Below are 26,055 nucleotides of genomic sequence, written 5' to 3'. Positions count from 1 at the left end.
AAAAACAAGTAATAAAACTAATGACAAAATTGCTTTGAAAATACCTGGTATTTTTAAAAAAATTTATTATTTGGGACAATCTTCTCAATGTTCTTTAAAATCAAGTTACTAATTTATCCTGTCTGAAAGGCACCATAGTGAATGGTGAACAGTAAACATGCCATTCGCATTTTCCACAACTGGGTAATTTATCCGTCTCCAAGAGAATCCAAATGAAATGTGAACAGCAAGATATACAAATAGGAACTAATTTGTAGCTGCATAGGTGTGAAACCTCTAATTTTCATGCTATCGTGGCATCTTAGGCACATTCACGTCAGAAGTTTCTTCAGTAAAATTAGCTTTTTTATGGGAAGGCTCAGCAAGATCTTCTCCATGGTCTCTGTTATTCAAGCGCTCCTGGTCTTCTCTCTTGCGCTTGTTAATCAGGTGATTTTCTCCCTCACACAGCTTTCCCTCTGGGACACCCAATGTTCTCAGACAGACAATAGCTGCAGCCTGTTCTGCTAGCTTCTTTGACTTGTCCCTGAAGAGCAAGCAGACAGAGCACAGGTGAAAGTAGAAACTGAAGTCTCTACACTGCCAAGAGACAATAAATTTCCTGTCTCTGATGCAACATCATGAAATAAACAGCATGTGTAATCATCTCACAGCAGACAACAAAATAGGTCAGTTCCAGAAATTATTTGAAACTTGCTCTGCGTCAATGTTGATGCATCACTCCTGATGTAATATTCCTAGAAAAACTGTTTCTTTCAGATCTTGTGTCTCAAACGCTCTTCATTTCAAAAGTCAATGTGTGTCTGGCCCAAGTGGTTGCAATCCTCAGGAAGTTAACTTTTACAAATATGATTGCTAAACAAAACTGAGTTTTGAAGGATCACTTTTCTTGAAAGACACTCAGGCCCAAACATCATCTCTGGCAGGAGTACAAGTTCATTGACACTGACAAAAGCAGGAACTGTTCCATAATAATCAAAACTCTGTCATTTCTGAGAAGGACTGCAGATTACAGTATCTGAAAACATATTCTTCTCGAAGTTTCTTATCAGCTGAGCTTAACTTCCTAAAGTCTCTGAACACTAATGCTGCAAACACCAGTAATCGTTGTGTCCTCTTTAGAGTGTTCAATGCTGAGCTCTAGCTTTGCAGTTAAATCAAGATCAACTTGGGTGCAAATACCTGAAGTCAACTCCAGTATTAACAGATGATTGTATAAAATACCTTCATGAAACTCTAGAGCAGTCCTGGATGTAACTTGATTAACTGTGATCTCTGAGAAGACCCTAAACTGTCCTCTGCTTCACTGTATATAGACACTTAATCCTGACTCCTTATTGAGAATGGATCTGTTGTAGTGGCTGAAGACATCACATTACCTCCTCCAACGGTCCCCTCTGCCTCCCTGGGTTAGTTTCTGAACTCTTCACAGACACAATTGGACCAAATAACCTATTTGCTTCCCTTCCAATACAATTTGTGAACTAATGTACTAAGTGAATTAAAATCTGTAACTGTTTACTTGATTATTCTAAAGCTTACTTCCTCATGTCACATTCAATTCCCAGAAATTTGTAATCCTTTCTCCCTCCCAGAGGTAGCTTTAGAAGGTAGCTTTTAGTTGACTTTTATCTAAGTCAACTGGAATAAACTGGAGTACCCTTTCAGTGCAAGTTTTAAGCAACATTTCAGAAACAATTACAATACAGTTGCAAAAAACATTAAGGATAGCTTACCACAGAGTTGATCTGTATTTTTGCTCAGCTACTGTCACTACTGAACAGAATAATCTATCCAGTGGTCTTTGAACCTGGGAAAAAAAAAAAAAAACAAACAATTAAAAGGGAAGGGTTTGTCAAAAAAACAGTCATGGCATTTACAGAACAAACAACATTGTCAAGGTTCCTTGTTTACCTTATCTTTACACCACAATCAAGTAACACCTTTAAAATTACTGTAATTCACACAACAAATTTAACCTCACATATTTAAGGTTAAAAAATAAGAAGAATGCAAATATTTTTGCTTTACAAAAAAATTAATCAAATAATGTCCCAACCTAACCAAGCAGTGACTTCTGTCCAGTGTAGTTCCTACCTATAACAGTGTGCAACACCAGAGAAAACATTCTGAATCCAAATTCTTTACTTCACAGAAGTAGTAAAAGAAAGTCAGCCATGGACTATGTAATGACCTGTAGTTACAGCAACTTAATTCACACATGAATCAAAAGCAGACTGAAGGTCTGACTTATAAATTTTTATTTTCTAATAAAATAAGCTGTTATTTTCATACATGTGTATTATCATTTCTGAAGCTGCTTACTCAAGAGCTATGCAAGACTGGAAAGCAGAATTTCTCACTACTTTGAGTCCTAAAATACTTAATTTCATAGATAAAGACAGAGGAAGATGTTTGAAAGGGTTTCTTCATTGACTCACAGTTTCATAAACAGGCTGAGGATGCTTTTCTTTCCGACACCATTCCAGAAGATACATTTTTGGTGTAATCTGTGGTGGATATTCTCGCCTAGACAGAAAAATTTGTGGTCAACAACTGTGCACAGAGATAGTGCTGCTTATTATATTACTTCTTCCAGTTATTCTTTGTGATTTAATTTCACAGCTCAAATTATGTAAAAAATGCTGCTTCCTTAATAGATAATTCAAGTAGTATGTCTGACATAACTTCTAAAATAAAATCCAAACTTTTCTATTAATTCTTCCCAAACATTCACATCCTGTAATAATACAACTAGAGAAAAGATACGTATCAGAACAGAGATTCTAACTAAATTTATGACATAGAATAGAGATACAGTTTGGCACTGCTTATTATGAGTAACTATATAAGAGTAAACACTAGAAGAAAAGCAAAGCAGATGCTTCTGTTATGAGACAGTAGTTATCAAATAAAAAAGGGTAGGAAACGTAGACATTGAGTCAGTTACTGACATGGAATTACAGCTCCTTGTACCTGACAGAAAAAAAGAAATACTGTAAAACCACTGTATTCGATCCTCAGGGGGTCCGGTAATATATCCTGTAAATATTAAAGCATTATGACTGGATTTGAGGAGCATTTTATATCACACTCTTCTTGAGCTGTTTTATAAGAATTAATAGCAGACATCGCAAAAATAGCAAAGACATGTATAACACAGAAGGTAAAGGCAATTCCATAAGCTTCACAGAATATAATCAAAGGTTACTCAAAATAATATTGTACATAACTCCATGGATTAGTTTTTCAAGGAATACTTTATGCGTGGAACACATTTAGAAGACTGCAGACTAGCACATATCTGCTTCAAAAATAATATTATGAAAATTGTGCAGGACTTTTAGCTAATTTTCACTAAAAATAACTGAACTCTGTATCTTTGTGTACTCACATCTTCTAGGTACAGATGTTTGAATTCTAAAAAAATCACTTAGCACTTTTAATAAGTTAACTGAGAGAATTAAGTGGTCTCAGGAAGCCTGGAACTAAAGAACATCTTACAACATCCAAATAGCACAGGAAGAGTGGTGATGCTAGTAATTATGTAATGATGTACGCAAATTGCTTCATAAAAATTCACTCGGTAATTGCTGTTATGCATATTGTTATTTTCAAAAAACTGTAAGGCACTGTCAAATTCACAGTGTTTTTATTTACAGATAGTGAAAAACTTAATTTGCATGCTTACTTGTCAAACCTAACAGCCATTTTTATTACATCTGGATCTTCCATTTGGTCATCTTTATCTTGTGTCTCAGTTTCTAAAGATGTTTTCTTTGCTTCAAAAATAGCTGTTGTTTCTTCATAGAAGTCAGCCATTTCAAAGACTTCACTATTCAAACAGAATTCCTTTGTGTTAGAGATCAGCTTATAAATTTTTGTATCACATTATGATAGAGAAAAGTAAGTACAGAAATCAATCGTGTTTAAATAGAGTATATATATACAGAGAATCACATGGAAGTGTGGCTATATTCTGCACAGTGACACTGTATTGTTTCTACTTCAGTTGTTATCAGACACTGTTGCGCTACAAGTAGAAAAGTAATGTTCTCATTTCCAGCACTATATATTCAATTTTCAGCCTGAAAGTCCAGGTAGAATCAATCAGAAATGCAGGTCCTGCAATGTTCATGTTATCAGCTCAATTAGTAACTTGCAGGTAGATGCATCAGCAAAGAACATCTCAAAGTGACTCCTGGTGCATCAGCTCTACAAGGGCAACATGAGAAAAAAGCAGGAAATGGATTCTTCTTCTAATTTTGTTATTTAAAAATATTCTAAGAAATAAACACTGTAACATCCAAATACCTCAAAATCTCAGATTTTCTGGCTTCAGAGTATTATTTACAAACCCCAGTACAAGGAAGGAAGCAACTAGGATTTGGGTCAAAGGGAAGAGCCTCAAATCCAGATCCATGGCAGGTTGCATCTACTTTGAAAAACTGTGACTATTCATTTTCTGCAGATGATAACAACAATAAAACCTGCAGCATAATAAAACTTTTACTTTCTGACTATTATGAGAATACTCATTGGTATGAAGCTGTTCAATGACAAAATAAATTCTGTCCACAAAGCCATCTCCCATGCTCTAAGTGGAAAAGCAATGAAGCTGAATAATGCTAACTGATGCTTCTAAAAGAAGACAACTTACTATGTACTGCTATGTAATTTTTTTTGTCTGAAATGTAGCAGCCTGTTCTCTTGCATTCAGTGGTGAGGTTAAAACCTCGAACGGCTGTAACATGCCATCACCACTAGAGACAGAAGCATTAAGTAACATTTTTGTCTGAAGATGTATAGGTGCGTTTTCAATGACTGGATGTTCTCCAGTTATCTGGACATTAAAGCAGCTGTTTAGAACACTGGTTAAAAGACTGAGTCTGCTGATAGAAAGCAGTTTCATAAATTTTCTAGTGGCTGTCTCTCTATCCCTCTCTCATGCACACACCCTGCTTGAGTACAAGCCGATTTTGAAATTGGTATTGCATCACATCTACAAAAACTGATTATGTCCAATTTTGGAAGCCCCTAAAGAATTGTTAGGTATAGCACATAAAACCAAAAATTTTACACTAGACACCTATCCAGTGTTTATGTGTATAAACTGTGACTCTTCTAATTACCTGTTTCAAGGCTTGACTCTTTACAATTTCTTTTCTTTACATACTATTCAATCAGTAGAGAACACCACCACCCTTTCGGCTAAGATATATTTGAAATAAAAGATCGTTTCAGTTTCAATCTATAATACATCTCTTCTAACCGAACTGGAAAACCGTAAGCAAAATAGATAGTAAATTACTATACTAAAAATTGTTCAACTATTTACATTGCAAAAGTGAAAAATAACTTGCAAAGTTCAAATGTTGTTCGTGAATTCCACTGCTCCTTTATGAATAATGAAGGGTAACTCCTTTTATATATAAAATACAAACTCCCTTCAATGTATTGTAATGTAATAATCATGGAGAGCAGTGTTTAGAGAGCCAAAACTGGTAAATCACAATAAACTGGCAAAAGGATTGCAGGCATTTCCATTCATTTTGAACATGAACAGAATGCTGATTAGGGTTTTCTAGAAAACAGAAACTCCACTGGCAAAATATTTCAGGCTTTCAACATTTCTATCCGTTTTCATACACGTTAAGATAACAACCAGTTTCAGACTGTTTATTTTATAAAAACAAAGCGACTCTCTTCCCCTACATTCCATCAGAAGGATAATTATAGCACCCAACATGGATATGACACACACAAGCTCAGACCTTTATTTTGTTCAGTTTGGGATGCCTCCAAACCTGAATTTCCCTCCATTCTGAGTGAATTCTTTAATCACATATCTATTTTATGGTTTCTTTCAATCTTTTCTGTCTTGCTTTTCTGTCTCCTCCTTAGAGAAATTTCATCCGGACTGTTCCAAATGTCCAGGATGAAGAGATTCATTCAATCTACTGTATTTCCTTAAAAAGGTTGTCATTGTTCATTAGATATTTCAGGTATGAAAAGCAGCACAGAAGAAATACATTTAAGTACCATATAGGTGACCTTCATACACTGTTTTGAGTTTTATCTCCAAGTGTTCATTTAAAACAAACACCTTAACATAAATATTCCAGTAACATTAAAAACTCCATATGCAAAGGGAAAATTAAAATAAATACCTATCCCTGGAAGAAGACAAAGTCCGCAATATTAACCTCCAGACTAACAATAGAGAATGCTGAAAGTTTTCTTAATTGGTTAATGAAAATATTGGATAAATGCCTGTCACTCAGTGAAGTACCACTCAGATTAGTATGTTGAATATTTAGACAGTTTTAGGGGTAAAGCTTTAATACCTGACCACGGAGGAAACCTGGAAAAGTTTACTGTATTCCACATCTCACTAATTAGATTTTTTTTTTTTTGTTGGTTTACTTTTAGGTTTTTTGCAGCTTCTTCAGAAAGTATGAAATGCCAGGCAGTGCTACAGACAGAGAAGTGGTTTGCAAGTTTGACAGAGTACAATTCCTATTTCTGAAGTGCATGCTTACCAGATCTCCTGTGTGGACTGCGCAGCATGCAGCTTCTTACCCTGAGTAGTTTCCAACTGTTCTCTTAACATCTGACACAAACAGTATTTTGTGTTGGTATAGTGATTATCATATCTTACTGCCTGAAGGAGAGAGACAAAGTATATAAAAACATAAAATATAAAACCAAATTTATCTTGTATAATGCTTGTGTCTCTTGACAAATTTCAAAACTGTTTTTGAAAGGCAAATCACAATGCACAATTTCCTCAATAACATATTCAAGACTACTCATGAGTGTGAGTATAATCTAATTATTTTGGCACGCTTTCACGAACAGAATTTCAACTTATTCATATACTTAAGAAGAAAGAGTTGACCGGTTTACATAACTGACTAGCAATGCACCGATATTTTAATGACTAGTTAATGGCGGTTCAAATTCTCAAAACCCAAAAAATCTTTAATTCATGACATACTCAAAGCCACAGATTTCTGATTAATTTCCTATGTCATTATTAGGATTAATTGTGTATTTTGAATAGTAGATATACTTCATCTAGATAAACAGATAAACTTTATATAATAGATGACTCAGTTGATGCAGCTATAGTACTACAGTACAGCATTACTTCATTGGCAATCCATTCCCTTTGCTTCCCTGCTGTTAAAAATTCTTTACAGTACTTGTGAATAGCAATTAATTTCTAAAAATTAATCTAGCAGCAACTGAGTACTTAATATTTCTTCACTTTTCTGTTCAGTATTATTTGCACAACTGTAACATCAAGAGAGTTGGCCTACATATCATTAGCTTTTCGAATTCCTAGACATTTTTAGATAGCCTTGTAAGCCTCATAAATGTTCCCAAGAAACTAGGGCTAAAAAGCACGCTACATAAGAAAAGAATGATCAGGAAAAACTGTTCTCTGAATACAGATTTCTGAACATTTTATTCTGAACAAAATAATCCAGAGGAAGAAGTGGTTGATTTGCAAGACTCATGTCATACGCAGTATTGTTAAAATATCCCCAGAGCCTAAGTGTTTGAAATTAAGAGGAGTTAAGATACCGTAGTAAGATTTGGATTAACAATAGTAAACAATGTTAACTACAAGCAAGATTTTCCAAAAACATACATATTTGATGTAATCTCGCATGACTTCCTTCAAGGGGAAAAAACCCTCTTTTCTGAAGATAGATGGGTTCCACATGGCAGCACGAGCTATCATTACTGATGAGGCAGCTGTTGCTTTCTGGAAGGTCTCAATGTCCATGTATTCTTTGATGAAGTCATGAGATCCTCCACTAAAAATTAACATCATTGTTACAATCATGAAAGTTTTATTTGCTATTACTTGTACTTTAACACAGCCCTGTATTTTCAATGTGATATTACATTATCAATGGTGGAAGAGTCTATTTAAAATATTATCTCAAATCCAAGATAACAAACGGGTCTGAGAGTTTTATTAGCAATGGCTCATTAAAACAACGATTATAAATAATATTTTTCATTATCTGCATACTTCTCTTAAAAATAGAAGACTATCTATGAAGTAAGAACATAGTTTGTGTTTTACACACTGTGTGCTTTCACTTAAAGGATAAGGCTCACAAAGAATCACTTCCATAGTGTTTTAAAAAATGACACCTTGTAATTGCCAGTTCTGTAACCTTCAACTGCACACTAATTGTGTTGCCACAACCGATACTGAAAACAAGTTAAGTATGTACAGCATCATTCCATTTTCACTCTAGCACTAACATACGGAAAGTAACTACAAGTAGTACTTCTGGATCAGTCACAGATTACTTTAAAGTTAAAAGAAGGTTGCATTGCTGCTATTGTACTGCCTCTGCTTTCAAGTCAGCAAGTCAGATGTGTTAGTAAGCAAAAAGAACATTTAAAACACCTTTTCTTTCTCTTAAAGTTTCCCTTCACAACATCTTTTGTATGTAAAATAAAAGTTGGACTTCTGAACTATAAAGTAAGAGTAGGATCTTTATCCCTTCAAAAGTAGAAACACTGCCAAACCCAAAAACTAGAGAATGATAAATTACTTTAAAACCAGACATTTCTATTATGAAGACAGAACAAGCAAGCTTTCTGCACTAATGAAAGATTATTCCATAAACACAGTAGCATTCTAGAAAACATAGTATCAATTAAAAATTTTCTTGCCTTTTTTTAGTACCAGTCTACTTCCTTTCATTCATTCCTGATATTTCCTGACCAAGCTTGAGGTATAAGTGGTTAAAATTCTCAAAATACTAGCCAAATAAGTTACAGCAGGGATCAAATAGGATGGATTAAATATAATAAGCAGGGTTCCAAGTTGCACATTTGCATTTCTTTAGAGAGGGAAAAGTTTCACTGAGTGGATTTAAAATAAATATTCTTTTCAGAGAATTCATTTAAAAAAAGTATTATTAAGGTTAGCTCAGCATGTTGGGACACCTGCAAAGAAGTAAATTGATATAGGGATTCATTAGAAGCAATTTATTAACAATAAACCTCTGGTATTTTTATATCTTAATTGCACACTTCATCATAGGAAGTACTCGTACAGAGCTGGTATTTCTGTGACATGCATAAAATCTAAGAAAATTGTTAGCCTCATTTTTTAGCTAGGCAAACAAAGGATTCATGGCAACGCACAATGTGAATTTTGCTTGCTTTTTAATTCCATATTGTTAAAAAAATTATTGTGAAAACTAGAAAGGGCTGAACCACTGAAAAGTGGATCAACAAAGATTATCAGCATAGAGTATTTCCTTTGTCCAGTACAGAAACAGGTCTAACAGCAAAACCTGTGACTTTCAATGTATTTTCTACATAGAAATGTGAAGAGGAAAACAGTTCTCAAATTTCTGATCCAAGTATATAGTTTGCAGAGATGCAGCTTTTCCATGAAAAATCCAAATCAATGAAGAGAGAACTTCATCTAAGGACACTGCTTCTCTGGCCAAGGATATTCTACTGCCACTTACAAAGAGGTGAAACATCTAAAGATGTTGGTCAGGCAGATCAGATACAATTCAGGACGGTCTGATACTTTTCATTACCTCTGCAACCAAAATTGCTCTTAAACTTACCTGTTTGTAGCTAAACTTTTCAGACTTCTTTATTTTACTATCACAGAGTTACTGAAGCATCTGTCAATATAAGCAGACAGATTCAGTGGCATCACGCCATATGTCTGGACACTAAGGAGGTCTTAGGGAAGATGTGAGGCCACAGAATATAACACTGGTTTTGAGCAGTGGGACAGCTGATCTCCAAGATACACAGTGGTAGGGTTATAACCAGTCACTGCACAGGGCTTAAAACCATAGAGGATTCAACTGCTGGATGCAATCAGAAACAACTTGCATAGGACAGATTGTGACACACAAAAGCAATGCTTTTTGAAAAATACACAGAATTTTTAAACTAAAATCTGAGGTATGGTGATATTCCATAAGGCCAGCTTTTGTCACTGCTACATCTATTCAGATTTGATCTTTGGTAACAGGTAATGTTGTATTCACCCTACATGAAGGATATTTTTCCTGCACTTGCAAGTCTTAAGTCAGGTACAGGCATTTGGCAATAACGAGCTAATTAGTCCAACTTACTTTGCTATTACTGGAATAGAGACTGCTTCAGATATGGCTTTGATCACATCACAGTGGACAGGGTGCTGAGGCCTCTCCTCCTTCTTCCTTTCCAACAAACAAAAAAAGACAAGATCAAAGACTTCCTATGGGATTTGTAGATATCTGAATCACAGCAGACATGACTCAAGGATTATTGGGATATACTTATTTCTGCTTATTTACTTTATGTATTTGATGTAATTTTCCTTTTTTTTTTCTAACACAAGAGAATTCTTTCATATCAAATACATTTTAGAACATTGTTACTGTAATTCCATATCCAGATAAGCAGCATTTTTTAGCTACAGAGTATGCAAGATAATTTTAGTTTTATTTGGTCTTGGAGACAAAAATTTTAGAAAAATAGCAGCAAGCAGCTCAATTTCCTAATTTCTGGCCCAATTTTCTACAACATGGATTTAATTAACAGTTGAAATCAGAACCACATATCATATGTAGAGTATACTCTAATCATATCTTGCTGTGCTACGCTCATCACCAAACTTAAAAAAAAAATATCTCTTGCCTAAAATCGATTTACCTTCCATGGACTGCAATGGCAGCAATACCAGTTTTTTCTATTCTCTTTACCAGATTCACAGTATCCTCAACCTGAGGGATAAGAGAGAATGACATGATTTTAGTTCAAAGAAAAAGGAACAACTATCATGTGATCACTGTACAAACAAATGTTGGAAGTCTTTTCTTTTATCAAGAGGGATACAATTCCTGTATTTCAACAGTAACTCCCAACACACATGACCACTTAATATATAGTTCAATTAAAGAATTACATATTATAGCAAAAGTAAGAATCCATTTTCAATACTTCCTTGAAACTATAGATTGCAGACTTTCTCAAACCAGGTAACGCAATACTCTGTAGAAGGATAATATTTTCCAACAGGTTTTTAGACTGTCATTTGAAAATGATACAAAACACTTGATTAGCAAGTCCTCTCTAATGACTACTCTGTACATTGTAATCAAAATGCATCTTAAGAAGAGGATGCCTTCTGAAATCAACGTAACATGCAATCACATCTATAAATATTCCTCTCAGATGTGGCTTAAAAAAGTTAACTAGTATCTAAAAAATACTAATGATATTCATACATGACCAGTGAATCAAAAGATACAGGAGAAAAAGGGGAAGCTCCCAGTATATCTTTGAAGAGGTAAGATGCTGTTAAATGGCATGAAGAAATTTGGCACGCTGCCGGATTACCCCGTTTTACGCAGCTTTGGGGAGAGGGACAACGCAAAAAAGGCCAATTTTCTTTTCAAAAGCTGGAGCATGATCTGTGGCTCATCACAATAATAGCACATTCAGTCTTTGAAAAATGCAACATCTACCAGCTGGCATGGACATAGAGACAGAAGCTCACCTGCTGTTCTGATGGATGACATGTTATGCAAAAGCAGCTTGAAACAAAAAGGAAGAGGCTCTAGGATATTTGCATAAAATAAAAAGGAGATGTGCCAGTTCTTTGATTTAATACTTCAGAAGCAAATGATCTTAGGCAGAGTTACTGATTCTCTTCATACAGGCTTCATTTGTTCATTTAATCATTTTAAGTGCACGTGTAAATGACTTTTCAACAATAACTTGCTCAGTTACAACTCATCTATCCACAAAAGTATCTATCCAGGTCATAAGCAATCACAGTATCTAGGCAGGTAATTAAATACAGAATTGCAAAACAATCAGTCATTAAAAGAGAAGGCACATCATCTCCTGGAGGTTTAAAAATATGTAGGGAATCCAACAGAAAAAAAAATCCAGTAAGGAAGCTACAACAGCTGTAGAAAAAGAACCTATGTATTTTCACTACATTCTTAATAGTTAAATTAGAAAAATACCAACAACCCAAAATATAACAGCTTTTGCAATATAACAGTCTTACCACTATTTCTTTGAAATCAACGATTGTACCTGAGAATCTATTCAGAAAAAAAAAGTCAACTCTAATTGCAATGAAGATGTTGCTTCTGAGAAGGAAGATTATGAACCTTTTTGTATAAGCTAACAATTGCAATACTTAGACCTATCAAAGAGTTTCTAAAAAGGCTGCAGAAATTGTTTTTAATTCAGGTATCATTTGCAGTATTTATTGCTGTCATTGCATGTACAGTAAATCAGGAGTCAAGTAAGGCAAAATTCCTTGCACTGTAGAATACGAGTAGTTTATAGAACATAGGCAGTTTCTTTTGTAAAAACTAATTAATTAGTGAAATCTTCATTGTTAACATGAATGTTCTAAGTTGGAGAAGTAACATTAGGGCTTAGTCTTCCCTGTTGAAGTTCAAGCTTCAAGGAGACTGTCAAGAAATTCAAAGTTCATTGCACTGTGCTTATGCACACATGATATTACTCTCAGTCAATTCCACATTTGACAGCCTTCTAAAATATGAGTGCATTTTTCCTTTTTATCTTCATTTAGTGCCTATCCACCAGCAAAAGCTTTGAGATTAACTCAGTGGGTTACAATAAACAGGACTAAAATACTTTTTTAACAGAAGTATCCCTATTTGGAGTTCAATGGAATAAACCATGTGTAGACATCTAATGTTTAGTATTTTATTGAGTTTTTAAATTAGAGAGGAGAAACGAAGTTTGGCATCTGATATGAGCAGCCAAGGCGGTGACCTTGTTGTAAGGGGAAAATTACTGATAGGAAGAAAATATTTCTGAAAAATAATGAGAGAGAAAATGCTTGCCAGCTTGAAAACCATTAGCCTGGGAACTAGGCCTGTGAACCAGAAAGGTCCCTGATAAGTACAGCTAGGTACCTAGAAACCAGAGACATCCTGAGATACCATCGATAAGTGCAAAATCAAGGAACTGTATCAGCAACATATTATTTGAAAAGGTAAAAAATAGTCTGAAAAAAAAAAAAAAAAAGGGGGGGGGAGGGGAAACATCCTGAGAAAAATAGAATCTCTAACTGCCACTGGCTGTTCTAACTACAAGAACAGAAAAACAGTCTGGAAAGAGCAAAAATTGGTCTGGAAGAACACAAAACAATAATCTATTGGCTGCCTCAGGTGAAAAACAAGAATTAACAGCATCCACTGGCTGCTCGAGGGGTGGTGTCCTACACCCTCTTGTGTCTCTGTAACATAAAAATGACTTAGTTTTTATCCAAAATGGAGCTTCCCTCTCTCCAAAAACTTCCCATGCTGCACACACTTTTCCTACACAGGTTGAACTCTCTGCATGAACTTTCTATGAAATCTTGGACTCTTGTCAGGGATGCCTGGCTGCCTCCAAACTCCATAACAGATCATCTTTGGAATGAGTCTCTTATTTTATTGGTCCCCCTCTGGGCCTACTTTTGGGGTTGGTTCAGTTTGTCTTTCTACTTCTGGGATGGTTGGGTCCCCTTCTGGGATCAGTTTGCCCTTCCATCTGGGGGATGGTTTAGCACCCTCCTGAGATTTGTCTAGTGCACTTGATACCAGTACTATTACTATGAACATACATATACACATGCCTATGAGTAATCTATCAAGTATATCTACTGTTACATTATTGATAAGTTTGCTTCACTACTGGTAAGTTTGTAGTAACTTGTAATAGTGTATACCTACTTGGTTGTTGCTCTTATTGACTGTTGCTATAACTGATTGCTGCCATATTAATCATTGCTGTTATACTATTGATTGTTGCTACTAATAATTTGTAATAGCTTGAGGTAGATATACCTACATCTATATCTTGCTTTATTAATTATAGGTATATTTGCTATGCTGATTTTTGTGGTATTTGTTTTAATCTGTAATACAGTTGAGAAATTTAGAGAATAAAAGCCTCTGTATCCTTGTGTATCATGGAATCCAACGAACCCACAATGATGATCTCTATACAGCCACAGGTTAGATAACCCCTTAGGTCGTGACAGCATTCCAAACACAAATTATAATTCCAAGTGCTATTTCATAATAACAGGTCTCAAATGCCAATATATTAGAATGCTATATATTCTAATTGATTTTAAATCACAGAAATAAACAACAACTAAACACTTCAGCATAGCAATTTATGTTCTTACTGAGGGCAAAATGCGGATTTTGCAGGTTACTGGTTTACAAATTCCTTTAACAAGGGTAGTCAATATCTGGAAAAAGAAAAAAAAAACAAAAATGTGATCACAACAGTGACATTAACAAATCTCTCCTCCTTTCTCTCTTGAAGATACTAAAAAATTGGAACAATGTAACACTAGTTACTGTTCCTCTATAAAAAAATCTTTACATGCTAGACCAACACATGCAGCCTGTAATCGAGTATATCATTTTATCCAATAGATATACAAACCTATTTCTAGTCTAAGCCATTTTTATTTCCACTTCTATAGGTACATTGGTGATAAAAAGAAGACTAGGGAAAATGTGGGCCCTCTCCAGAAGGAAATAGAAGACCTGGTTACCCGGGATATGGAGAAGGCTGAGATACTCAATGACTTTTTTGCCTGTCTTCACCAGCAAGTGCTCCAGCCACACCACCCAAGTCACAGAAGGTAAAGACAGCGACTGGGAGAATGAAGAACCCCCCACTGTAGGAGAAGATCAGGTTCGAGACCATCTAAGAAACCTGAGGGTGCACAAATCCATGGGACCTGATGAAATGCATCCGTTGGTCCTGAGAGAACTGGTAGATGAAGTGACTAAGCCACTATCCATCATATTCAAGAAGTCATGGCAGTCTGGTGAAGTTCCTGCTGACTGGAAAGAGGAAACTTAACCTCCATTTTTAAAAAGAAAAAAAAAAAAAAAGACAACCCGGGGAACTACAGACCAGTCAGTGTCACCTCTGTGCCCAGCAAGATCATGGAACAGATCCTTCTGGAAACTCTGCTAGGGCACATGGAAAATAAAGAGGTCATTGGTGACAGTCAACATGGCTTCACTAAGGGCAAATCATGCCTGACAAATTTGGTGGGCTTCTATGACGGAGTCACAGCCTTGGTGGATAAGGGTAGAGCAACTGGCGTCATCTACCTGGACTTGTGCAAAGTTTTTGACACTGTCCCATGCAACATTCTTGTCTCTAAATTGGAGAGACATGAATTGGGCAGATGGACCAGTCAGGGGATAAGGGATTGGCTGGATGGTCACACTCAAAGACTTGTGGTCAACGGCTCCATGACTGAGTGGAGAGCAGGGACAAGTGGTGTCCTCAGGGGTTGGTGTTGGGACCGGCGCTGTTTAACATGTTTGTCGGTGACATGGACAGCGGGATCGAGGCACCCTCAGCACGTTTGTGATGACACTGAGCTGTGTGGTGCGGTCGACACGCTGGAGGGAAGGGATGTGCCATCCAGAGGGACCTGGACAGGCTGGAGAGGTGGGCCCATGCAAACCTCATGGAGTTCAACAAGGCCAAGGGCAAGGTCCTGCCCATGGGTCAGGGCAATCTGACTGAAAACTCGTAATGTTCATACAGATTTACATACATATGCACATAAAACTCCTCCCTCCGCAAATATAGCACCATATTGTGAAAGTTTTTAAACTGAAAAGGAAGAAGGTAGCAATTTTATAGGCCAGACAATGATGAGAACTAAATCAGGATTATTTATCCATAATCTTAATTTCAGTATTCAAAACTGATTATTCCACTCTAGTATCTACTCATTTGTCTTCTATGCATTCATTCCTGCTTCCAGTAGAACACAGTACATAATGCTTTCCAAGGCAGTTCAAAACCCACAAGGTGATACTTACAGACTCTATTTTGTCAGGATCAGATAGCAATGCTGCTCCCATACCTCCCTGGGAAAATATACAGAAACCGTTACACACCAGGCGAACATATTTTTCAACTTTATTTTGCCTAATACCAAAAGTACAATGTTATATTAAGAAGGGGGGGGGGGGGGGTGCAGGGAGGGAAGGAAAAAATGACAAAATCTAAAATGCAGGAGTATTAGTGAAACATTTCCTAGAGCTGTACCAGATTAATTAAGCAGTAATTCAGGGCACCAACTTGCTCCCCTTACTTTATGGAGCGGACAGGATTTCAAAAAGCCATTTTTAGCAACTGTAATCATCCAGTTTCTACTCATTGACAGCTGAAGAGATTTATTGTTTTAACATTACACACCACATTTCAGAGGTCTTGATGTCAGTAGTTTCTGTCTACACACTACATTTAGAAAAACAAGCTTAGACAAATTAAGTGGCTATATTGGACACAAATTATGAACGCTTTAACAATTTAATATTTTAGCTGTTCTTTGTGCACTATTTCATCTGCATACATAGATCTAAAGGCCAACAGGCAGACATAAGAAATGAGTTCAAAATTGTATGAAATTTTTGACCCAAAACTACTGTTGGAGAATAATCATTCACCAGCATTTGAATTTTTTATCTTTCATCCTAGCACAGGGAGGACGTTTTGGCGTTTTGTTCTTAATTATGAGTCTGTGGAAGGGTAAAATAGTCTTCCATGTAACTAGTTATAATACAGAAGAAAGTAATAAAGGCTAAAGAAAACATTACTGGAAATATCACCAGAAATATCATATGTACATATTTATGTGTGTGTATGTATATATATATATGAATTTAATGACATGTCCTCAACACAACTACAGTTCCTTCCACTTTCAAGTCCTTCCACTTTATCTCAAAAGCCATCTGGCAGAAAAAAAAGGAAGTTCAGAAACAACAGAATCTAAATACATAGATACAAAGACTCTAGAACAGGGGAAACTAAAATATGAGTTTTCAAGAATGTGAAATATTTATTTTCACTATACCTCACTTACCTTGTCATTTTCATGTTATCATTGAAACAAAAAGTTTAATGGGATTAAAACAGAAAAACCCTAGAAATGTATGTAAGTAAAATCATTCACAAGTTAGATGGAACATATTAGAAGAATTTAAGTAATTACTCTTCAGAATGCAAGCCAACCTACAAAACTAAGTAGCAGTGAAACAGAAAATCCCCTATAAATTGATCCATCCTATGCCTGTCTTGCACCATTGCCTGCTACTTTCAACACTGACCATCGTCAGATCCAGGTTAAAACACTATGAACTGTTGAAGTGGAGATACTAGATACCTAAAAGGTGTCCAACATTCTTACACACCTCACATGCTCCAAAGGAAAAGCAACTTTTGTGATGGAAAAACATCAGCCCTCTCTATGTACAGTCATTAGGGCCTTTTCATTCTTCTATTTCACAACTCTGTGACACAGTCGGTCCTTTTATTTCTTCAGGGTGATGTGATCTAAAATAGACCCTTTTCAAGTAGTTTTATCAAAAGCTACGTTCCATTACTGGAAAATGAATCCATTCAGACAAAGCATTCTTTTCTCTTGGATGAAACACTGAGAAAGTAGGACAATATACTTTTGTGGTGTAGAGTCTGTACAATCTCATGGCATCATGCAAGGTACAGGCATGTTTGGCACTGTCAACTTTGGCCTTTACTATTCCCCACTTTAACAACATTGCTTTCATGCACCAGATATCCCCTTTCAGTCAGCCACATATTTATGCGCCAGATACAATAAACTCCCACAGAATTCTATTTTTTTCTACTGTGAAAGGGGAGAGGGGAGGGGAAAAAAATAGTTTTACTTGGTCCACAGGCAACTTGGTTTGACAAGGGAAAATATATAAGCTCCATAAGAGCTTAGGCTGATACTAGGAATTAGGGCAGATCTCAAGTTACCCTTTACATTTGTGCTCTTGCTTTAGTAAAAGGCCAGTAAAAAGCTTCCAGACGTAAAGACCAGTAACACAGGATTAGGAACTGAATGTACTGTCTATGCGGATATATTGTTTTTTCTGTTTAAAGGATGAAGCGTTACAGCTTCACATGACAGAATTTGCCCCAAATGCTAAATGCCGACACTAGGAAGACTAGAGGATAGAAAGTTTAAATGCAACAGCCAGGGTTCTTCCGGGGAATGAAATTTTAAGTCTTCCAAGCTGAAGTTCTTTTTCTTTGACAGTAAGTACAAAATTTCTCTTATCTATTCTGCATGAACATCTGACATCAAAATGAGGCTCCACGGTCTAATTCACTGATACTTTATCTATACACTAACTGGCTTAACAGTGCTAAAAACCAGTTTGACTACTGTTTTAGCCACAGACAATAGAGCACTAGTTTAGAATTTCATGTGCTTAACTTAAAAAAAATAATAATCAAGTTTTAAACTGATCCATCCTCCTCTCACTAAAAACTGACCAATAATTGAACTCAGCATTGCTAATCTGCAAATGTTTACTTGCTCAGATGACAAACTGTGATTTCTATTTTTACTAAGGCTAAGCAGAACATATTTCACATAGGCTAAGCAGAACATAGACTAAGCAGAACATATTTCACTCATCCAACAAATTAGTGATGTCAGGAAAACAAAACAAACAACCACCCCACTTTATCCCGCCTTACAGAATTTACTTTTAAATGCAAAATACAGCATAGCTTGTCAGAGTTTTCAGAATTCTGAATAGCTCCATAACTTTGGACAATAATACAATTTAACAATCTCACTATGTTTTCCTCAATATTCAGTGGTTGTCTTGACAGAAAATACAATCATCACTTGCTCAGTGGTACATGTCCACACTAACCTGAGCTTACAAACTTCATACATGCTTACCCACTCAGGGTATATTTAATCACTTATGGTATATTTAATTACCTGACCAAACTTATTCTTAAGGAAAATTTATAATAGACTACGTTATTCTACTGTATTAGGGCCATGGCACCTTCAAGACTCTTGTTTATTGCAAAAAAATAAACTTAAGTTTATCTGCATGAAAATTTTACTGCTTGAATTTGTTCAACCCAAAAAACCAGAACATGTATTCTGCACTCCACACCTCTAAGAAAAAACTTATTTAAGAGTAATCAAAATCCACTTGCCTTAGTAGAATATTCTTTTGGGCATCCCATGTTGATATCAATACCAGCTACATCACTCTCTCTGAAAGAGAAGAAAGAAACAATTAAAATTTTTTCAGCATATTAGAACAAGAATCAGGAAATAGGTATCTTTCCACAAAAGTTGTTCCATCATCATTAAAGCTTAAATGAAAATTTAAGGTTAAGCTTTTATTTGAACTTCTGAATTTTTAACTTCTCACTTTTATATAAGTTAGACATTTATTTTGACAGCGGTGTGAAGATCAGTCTGTCTACAGGTTTCAATGACCAGTGTTCTGCAGAAGCTGCAAATACTCAAATATGTTTATATAGGATTAAATATATATAAGTATACCCAGCACTAAATTCACCACTGTTACTAAAGCAAGTCCTATTGAAACTTCCATCTATTTAAAATGGAGGCTTAAAAACAGCTTTTAAAAAGATTTGAGACGCACTTTTCATTTCTGCACAATAGTTTATTGGGAACTTCAAACCACGAACAGTGGGAGACTTTTTAGGCATACTGGTCTTACCTGCAGCTGTGCAATACCCAGAGAAATTTCATATTGGAAAGATCAAGGACACACTTACTGCACTAGCAAGAAGCCATCAATCCCAGTACAGAATTTATGCAACTGCTGCTTTGAGCAAGAACTATTTTAAATAGAAGTTGCAGTTAGACCATTATACCACTGGCCTTTTGAGATGCTACACTTCACTGTGCAGCTCCTACAGAACTTTTCTTGGTCCTATGAAGGCCTACCCTGATCCTCTTAATGATAAAAAACTGTCTTCCACAATAATTCGTCTGACAAAAAACTCCAAACAAACCCATAGTGGGAAGGGGGTGAAAGATGACTTACACAAGCTTAGCTACCGCCAGGGCTCTTTCAGCATCTGCTGAACCCTGTGGGTAAAACAAGAGGATTTACAATTATAGAATATCATCAAATTAATTTAAAAAAGTGCTCACTTGCACATGTGTATAATCATATTTGCTCTGAACATTTAGTATAAAGTGACAGAGACCCATTCACAGCACAACAGATAGCTACAACATTTAGCTAAAGCATGTACTAGAATCAGCCACTGAATGACAAAACATGATACAAAAAGGGATCTGGAGAGGCCTGCCCACCCTCTTAGCCTACAGCAGTACCAAATGTCCTTAGCCCATAACCATTATTTATTTATCATGTTCTTAAGAAGCTTCACTAATAACAATTCTACAGTCTCTACAAGCAACCTATTCCAGGGCTATCATTACCCCTGAAAAAGGTCTTTTTCAGTATCTAATGCAATCCCCACTTCTCCCTCCCTTCAAGCCCCATCAACTCTTGTCCTATACAGAGCGGTCTCAAAGAGCAAATTACTATCTTTTTCTTTCCAGCAGCCTGTCATCCATTTGTGCAATGTTAACACACACATTAATCCTCTCTTATCTACACTAAACAATGCCATTTCTGTCTTTCCAGTGAGACTGTTTACAGGACAGTGCAAGACTTAAACATATGATCAAGCATCAGCATAATTTATTTTTGGTATCTATACATTCAGAAATGTATCAAAGATACCCATTACAAAAACAAGCTACTCTCATAGAGCACAGAATTCATCTTAATCACCTCTTCTGAAAACAGCTGTAAGGAGAGCTTATAATGAGGCATCTTGGTCATGTGTGTACCAACAGATAAGAAATTCTGCAGCACATTTGGCATGAAACTTTACCTCCACCTGAAGCACCAAGAAATTGAGTCCGCAATACAGAGATCTGCTTTAGACTTAGACTGATGTTATTAGCACTACCTGGTTTAACTATGTTGTTATTAGAAGAGTACTTGCAGTTGGTTTCTTACCATTTGAAAGACAACATTGTGCCTCTCCCTTTCACAAGTTCTGAAAACAACTCTTTCATTAGGTGCAACAAAGTCCACTGTTTCAAGTACTTCTGTATGAAATGAGAAACAGATAAAATAGACAAAAATTATATACAAATGTAATCATAAAGGAAGTCATATGACTATGCAACTTGTATATAAATGAAATGCTATCAAATAAGTCTTCCCTGAAGAGCAGAACTAATGGCACACTACCTCCTATATGTCCTTGCAGTACCTTTCTTGCACATTGGTGTTTCCCTCCCATGGTACTCCCAAATCATCCCCCAGCCTGTTTCCTGGGCAAGCATCAGCACCAGAACAAGTCTAATGATGAATCAACCAGAATGAATATAACTACTATTTTTGGGAAAGGGCAAGAGGGGAACTAGGTGTCCCCTCAGCTGGGGAGGTCTCAAAGATATCTTTTTAAGAACTTGTCTGGAAAAATCATGTTAGGCTGAATCTAGCCGATGGACCTCAAGTTAATAAAACAATGATAAACAGTGAGATCTTATATGTCTTGCTTCCTTATTGCAGTAGACTAAAAGGTCTATATATTATAATGTCACAAACAGCTAACATTTATAAAGACTCATGATTGGAAACTGTCTCAGCTGCAGTTCAAATGAATTCATTTCTCGGACACAAACTTTTCTTGAAAAATTAAATAGTTTTGTAACTAATATTAGTAGTTTTGCTCAGAAAATTAGATTTTATATTAGCACATACATATGAAAAATTTTCTGAAAAAAAAATCTCACCAAGAGTTTTTTACTGTTTATTCTTTATTACAATAGCATATGAGGGCAACAGAGAGGCTGAAGCCAATACGTAGATACAGAATTGAGGAGAGTTATCTGTTAATTACAATTTTATTATTTGTCTTTTTAACTCACATAAAACTAATAACTTTAACATTTTAAACAGTCCACTAGAACTTTAATGTCTGTCTATTCCAGCTACTAGTTTCTTTTACCTGCTGCCAGGAAGCATAATGCTGAAAAATTAGTAATGGATATTCAACACTAATACCATTTTTCTTAACAAAAAAGATATAATGCTAGGAGCTAAAAATTATCAAGTCCTTCACTTCAGAAAGCCTATACCTGCACGCCCAGTAACCTGACCTCCATCAAAGACTTTAACAGAAAACTCATCAAATCCTTGTAATAAACTCAGTGGTGAAGAAAGACCTTGTGTTAGGGTCCTAGAAAGAATAACTAACTGTCAGTTACTAATACATTAGCCCTATCTTCCAAAAATGTTTATGGTTTTCCTGAGGGACACTAATTGAACTATTGAAATTCCTTGAAGGACAACTGAAGCAGACAGGTGTAAAGTAGCACTTGACACACTCATTTTAAGTCCCTAGACACCATTTCATGAGATTATAGGTACTGATACCTCATTGTAATAATTAGAAAATTACTTCAGAGAAATAATTATATTTTCTCCTAACTAGAAAAAAGAATGCTTACAGATACTAGCAAAAGAAATGCTATACTTACCATTCATAACCCTCTTACACTGCAGCATCTTTATGTCAATCAGCTCCTGAGAAGAATAAAAATATCTCTGAGTTGAAGTGTTTAAACCACCTAGCTCTAAACAGTTGCCCATTTTATTAAGAATAACTATATAGAGACACCAAATACAGACAAAGAATGCAAGTGAAAACAAGAGCTTAACTATACAACACACTCAACTAAAGTTTCTAAATATGAATTGAACATACAAACATAAGAATATGATATGTTTACATAGTTCTAGAAGAACCATTTTGTTCAAATACTTATCTAGCAACCTGGAAACAAAGCAGAACAACTACCTAGTGTGGAAGAGGAAGATAACTTAATGCTATAACAACAGAGCACCTCAAGAATCAGTGTAGATTCGTACTGGCCAAACACATTGGTGAACAAAACAGCAGTATAAGGCTTTAAGTCCTCTTGATCTTAATCCCAAATTTTAACAGTTCGCTACAGTTGCTAAAAGACAAAATGAAGCTTTATGCTGACCATTACTAAAGAGCCTAATACATAGTCACCATTCTTTGTGGCTTTCCCTTAGAAGAAACTCAATCTACACGTATTATTCTAACTGCAGATTTATGCAATTCAATTTATTAAGGACACCGGTTGAGTCCTTTTCTCATATGTATCTTATCAACTTGATTATAGGTGAGCTTTAAGGCAAACTGACTGCCCTTAATTGTCAAAGGGCTACAGCTTGAGCTAATATAATGTTAGCTGCTGAAATAAATATGCAGCTGTTAATCCAACTGTTATACAAATGGAGGAAAAAAAAAAGACTATGCTATAGTGTTAGTTACTTGAAGTTTGGTGTACTATAGAATCTTTGTTTTATCAAATAAGACAAGGTTTAAAACTTGCTGATTTACAGGTAAGGGATAAACTAGCAATAAATTAACTTCAATCTGTCTATGCTATACTATAGGTCTTATGAGCAGTGCTTCTAATTTAAGTTTTTAATTAATGTTCCTCATCAGGTACTATTCATGTCAAGTTCTGAAACACCTTCGAGTTCCAAAATGTTGAGAAGATTGCGGGGGAAAGGATTGGAAAACAAAGGGATAAATCAAAAAATTAAGTTTTACTATACAGAGATACAGATCTATGCTGTTCTGTTGCCAAACAACTGTAGCATAACTGCCTAAAACAACTCTATTTTATACTATCTTGTCAGTTTTTAAGAAAACCTATAAAGCACAGTTTTTCTGATAACATCTACTAAGGCAGATATCTAACTGCAAACAGTAATCCATGTCAAAGGCATCTTAACTCTCCTGTTTCTCAACAGCAATGTGGAAAAAAGAAAAGACTACAGGGGACCTTATTTTTGAGGGGAGATGAGGAAAACAGGTTTTTGGCTACAGGAATAACTTTCACACTGCAAGGTTTGTAACATACTGCAACTTGTTAAATAAGTTTAAGGGTGTCTCTTTTTGAGGTAGTTTCTCTGGAATTGTGACAAAAAGCATGTGTAAAAGAGAAACTGCTTTAACTATACTGTTTACAGTGCTGGATTAAATAATTTCTCATACCCTGTGACTTCAGCAGTAAGCAAAGCAATACCTTTACATGCACAGTTTGTTGTGGGGTTTGGTTGTGGCTTTTTTAAAGAACACACACAATTTCTACATTACTGTCTTCCACTAATTTATCATTCAATGGCCCTGTCTGTGGTAAGTGAAATCCAGGAGCTGCTCGGTAACAAGGTTCTTTGCTACTATGAAGAAGTGTAAGAGATACTGGAAAAATACAAAGGCTGTCTCAAGCCTGACTTGCTTTCAGTGCTTAAGACTTCTAGATTCTCTAACTCTGTCTGTGATTTTTCTATATGTGATCTACAATTAGCCTCTCAGAGAATTAAAAAAATATATATTCTCATTTAATCCCATGTAAAGCAGAGAGGTCATAATTCATAAACTGGGAAACTGTTAATTATTGTTTGTCAAAGAAAAAAACACCTTATTACTCCCACTTCTATGACAGACAGTGATAACTATTCTACTGAATTTTAAGAGTTCTTCTGAATCATCCAGGAACTCTTTCACATGGAGCTGATCCAACTAGTTAAATATCATACGTAATTCTAGAAGCTAGAGACAAAAGGTGAGCTGTGGCCAAGACAAAACAAGCATATTGTCTCTCTGAGAACAAATCTTTCCTTTCTTCTCCCCCAAAATAGGCAGTAAGCTAAGTCATGAGGGAATTGCTGTGAAGATTCCTGGAGAACATTGTAAACAATTGATTCCAACAGTGTTTCAGCATGTTCTATTGGTACAGACCAAACATTCTTCAGGAAAGCCACTATTTAAGCCATGTTTACATTATTGTTTGGGTTTTTTAAGCCTTGGCTGAGTCACTTAACTGGTACCAGTGCTTACATTTGAGAAGCGCTAGTAATATCACGGAAGGGGAAAATGGGAATACTGATGCACTGCAACAATAAGGATAATAAAGACTAAGTACCTTAAGTTACAGAGCAGTCCAACCATGATATCTGCAGCAAACTGGAGTCTTAACTTCAGGCAGCTTTAAGAAAAGTGGTTAAGCAGCAAGGACAGTAGTGCTGTGAGACATATGGATGCTCTGGGATAGCACAGCAGAACTAACTGGGTGAGAGGGTGGGTAGGTCAGCCTAAGACTTCCTTCAATGTTATAACTCTACTCAAAAAAAAAAACCAACCCAAAAAAACCCCAAAAACTCCAACAAAAAACAAAACACAGTAGAGTGTGGGGAAATTGTTATGGTGAGTGTCTTGTCTAAATGAATTGAAAGTATTGAACAGTCTTAAAATATAGGTTTGCCATAACTTGAGGACCCCTCAAACGGAAACGCCTTAAGCCATGGGTACTCTTCTTTCCCCATTTATTCTAATGAAAAATGTAAGTAAAAAGAAGTCCTACGAAAAACCAAATCTATTTGTGCTTTTAATAATAATGTTATCAGTTAAGGCTGCCTCATCTGCTCATCCTTCATACCTCACAGTACACGATATCAGCACCATAGTCCAGAGCAAGAAGACGCATTGGTAGTGTTCCCACTCGCACCATTGGCGCAAGGATCTTTTTTCCTCTAAAACACAGAGGTGTGTTCACCGTCATCCCTGTTGCGGTGCTACCTGAAAGAGAAAACCAAGGGGGACAGCCATGGAATGCAACTGCCTGCGGGCGGGGGGGGTGGAGTGGCCCTGTCACACCTGACAAGGGCTCCCGTAGCAGCTCACAGGCCTGCGGCAGCTCCACCGCTGCTCGCTCAGCAGCCGCGGCGCCAGTGCCGCGGGACCGTGAGAGAGCCCGGCGGGGCGGCCCGGGGGGTGCTCCCCAACGCAGGAGCTCCTTCCCCCGGGCCAGGGGCGCTGGGCCGCCTCTGCCGGAGCCCCTCAGGGCCGCAGCTGCCGCCGCGGGGCCCAGCTCTCCGCCGTCAGCTCCGCAGGTTGGCGGGAAGGGGCCGCAGCCGCCTGAGGTACCAGCCGCGCGCGCGCCCCCCACCGCGGCACTCACCCTCCTCGCGTGGCTCCGCCGCGGCGCCGGGGGGGCGGGGGGAAGCGCCTCTTCGCGACGTCATCGGGCAGCGC

At 36.6% G+C, this 26,055-nt stretch overlaps 1 protein-coding gene across 2 annotated transcripts; it reads right to left on the bottom strand.

The window, feature by feature from the left end:
* Window positions 1-45: 45 nt before the first annotated feature.
* On the bottom strand, window positions 46-26,055 carry DUS2 (dihydrouridine synthase 2). 2 transcript variants are annotated; one of them, XM_074839955.1, is made up of 16 exons: window positions 25,982-26,055; window positions 25,460-25,599; window positions 22,460-22,505; window positions 20,928-21,019; window positions 19,935-19,978; window positions 19,065-19,129; window positions 15,894-15,937; window positions 14,219-14,284; window positions 10,705-10,775; window positions 10,143-10,229; window positions 7,661-7,829; window positions 6,543-6,664; window positions 3,692-3,835; window positions 2,442-2,529; window positions 1,737-1,810; window positions 46-526 (listed from the first exon to the last, which is right to left on the bottom strand). In XM_074839955.1, exons 1-16 carry the CDS (start codon window positions 26,043-26,045, stop codon window positions 289-291), a joined length of 1,554 nt encoding a protein of 517 aa, XP_074696056.1. In that variant the 5' UTR covers window positions 26,046-26,055; the 3' UTR covers window positions 46-288. The 2 variants fall into 2 exon arrangements, with proteins under 2 accessions (XP_074696056.1, XP_074696057.1); XM_074839956.1 differs by lacking the exons at window positions 25,460-25,599; window positions 25,982-26,055 and adding an exon at window positions 24,947-25,359.

Source organism: Strix aluco, chromosome 14 (genome assembly GCF_031877795.1).
Source record: "Strix aluco isolate bStrAlu1 chromosome 14, bStrAlu1.hap1, whole genome shotgun sequence".
Taxonomy (NCBI): domain Eukaryota; kingdom Metazoa; phylum Chordata; class Aves; order Strigiformes; family Strigidae; genus Strix; species Strix aluco.
This window is presented reverse-complemented; position numbering and strand designations above follow the sequence as displayed.

Excerpts from the sequence above, each read along its gene's own strand:
- DUS2 (XM_074839955.1), bottom strand. The coding sequence starts at position 26,045 with ATGACGTCGCGAAGAGGCGCTTCCCCCCGCCCCCCCGGCGCCGCGGCG. Across the intron at positions 14,285-15,893 it reads ATCCTGACAAAATAGAGTCT|ATATTGACTACCCTTGTTAA; the intron begins GTAAGTATCACC and ends TTCTTTTTCCAG. Across the intron at positions 1,811-2,441 it reads CTCAGCCTGTTTATGAAACT|GTTCAAAGACCACTGGATAG; the intron begins GTGAGTCAATGA and ends TTTTTTTCCCAG.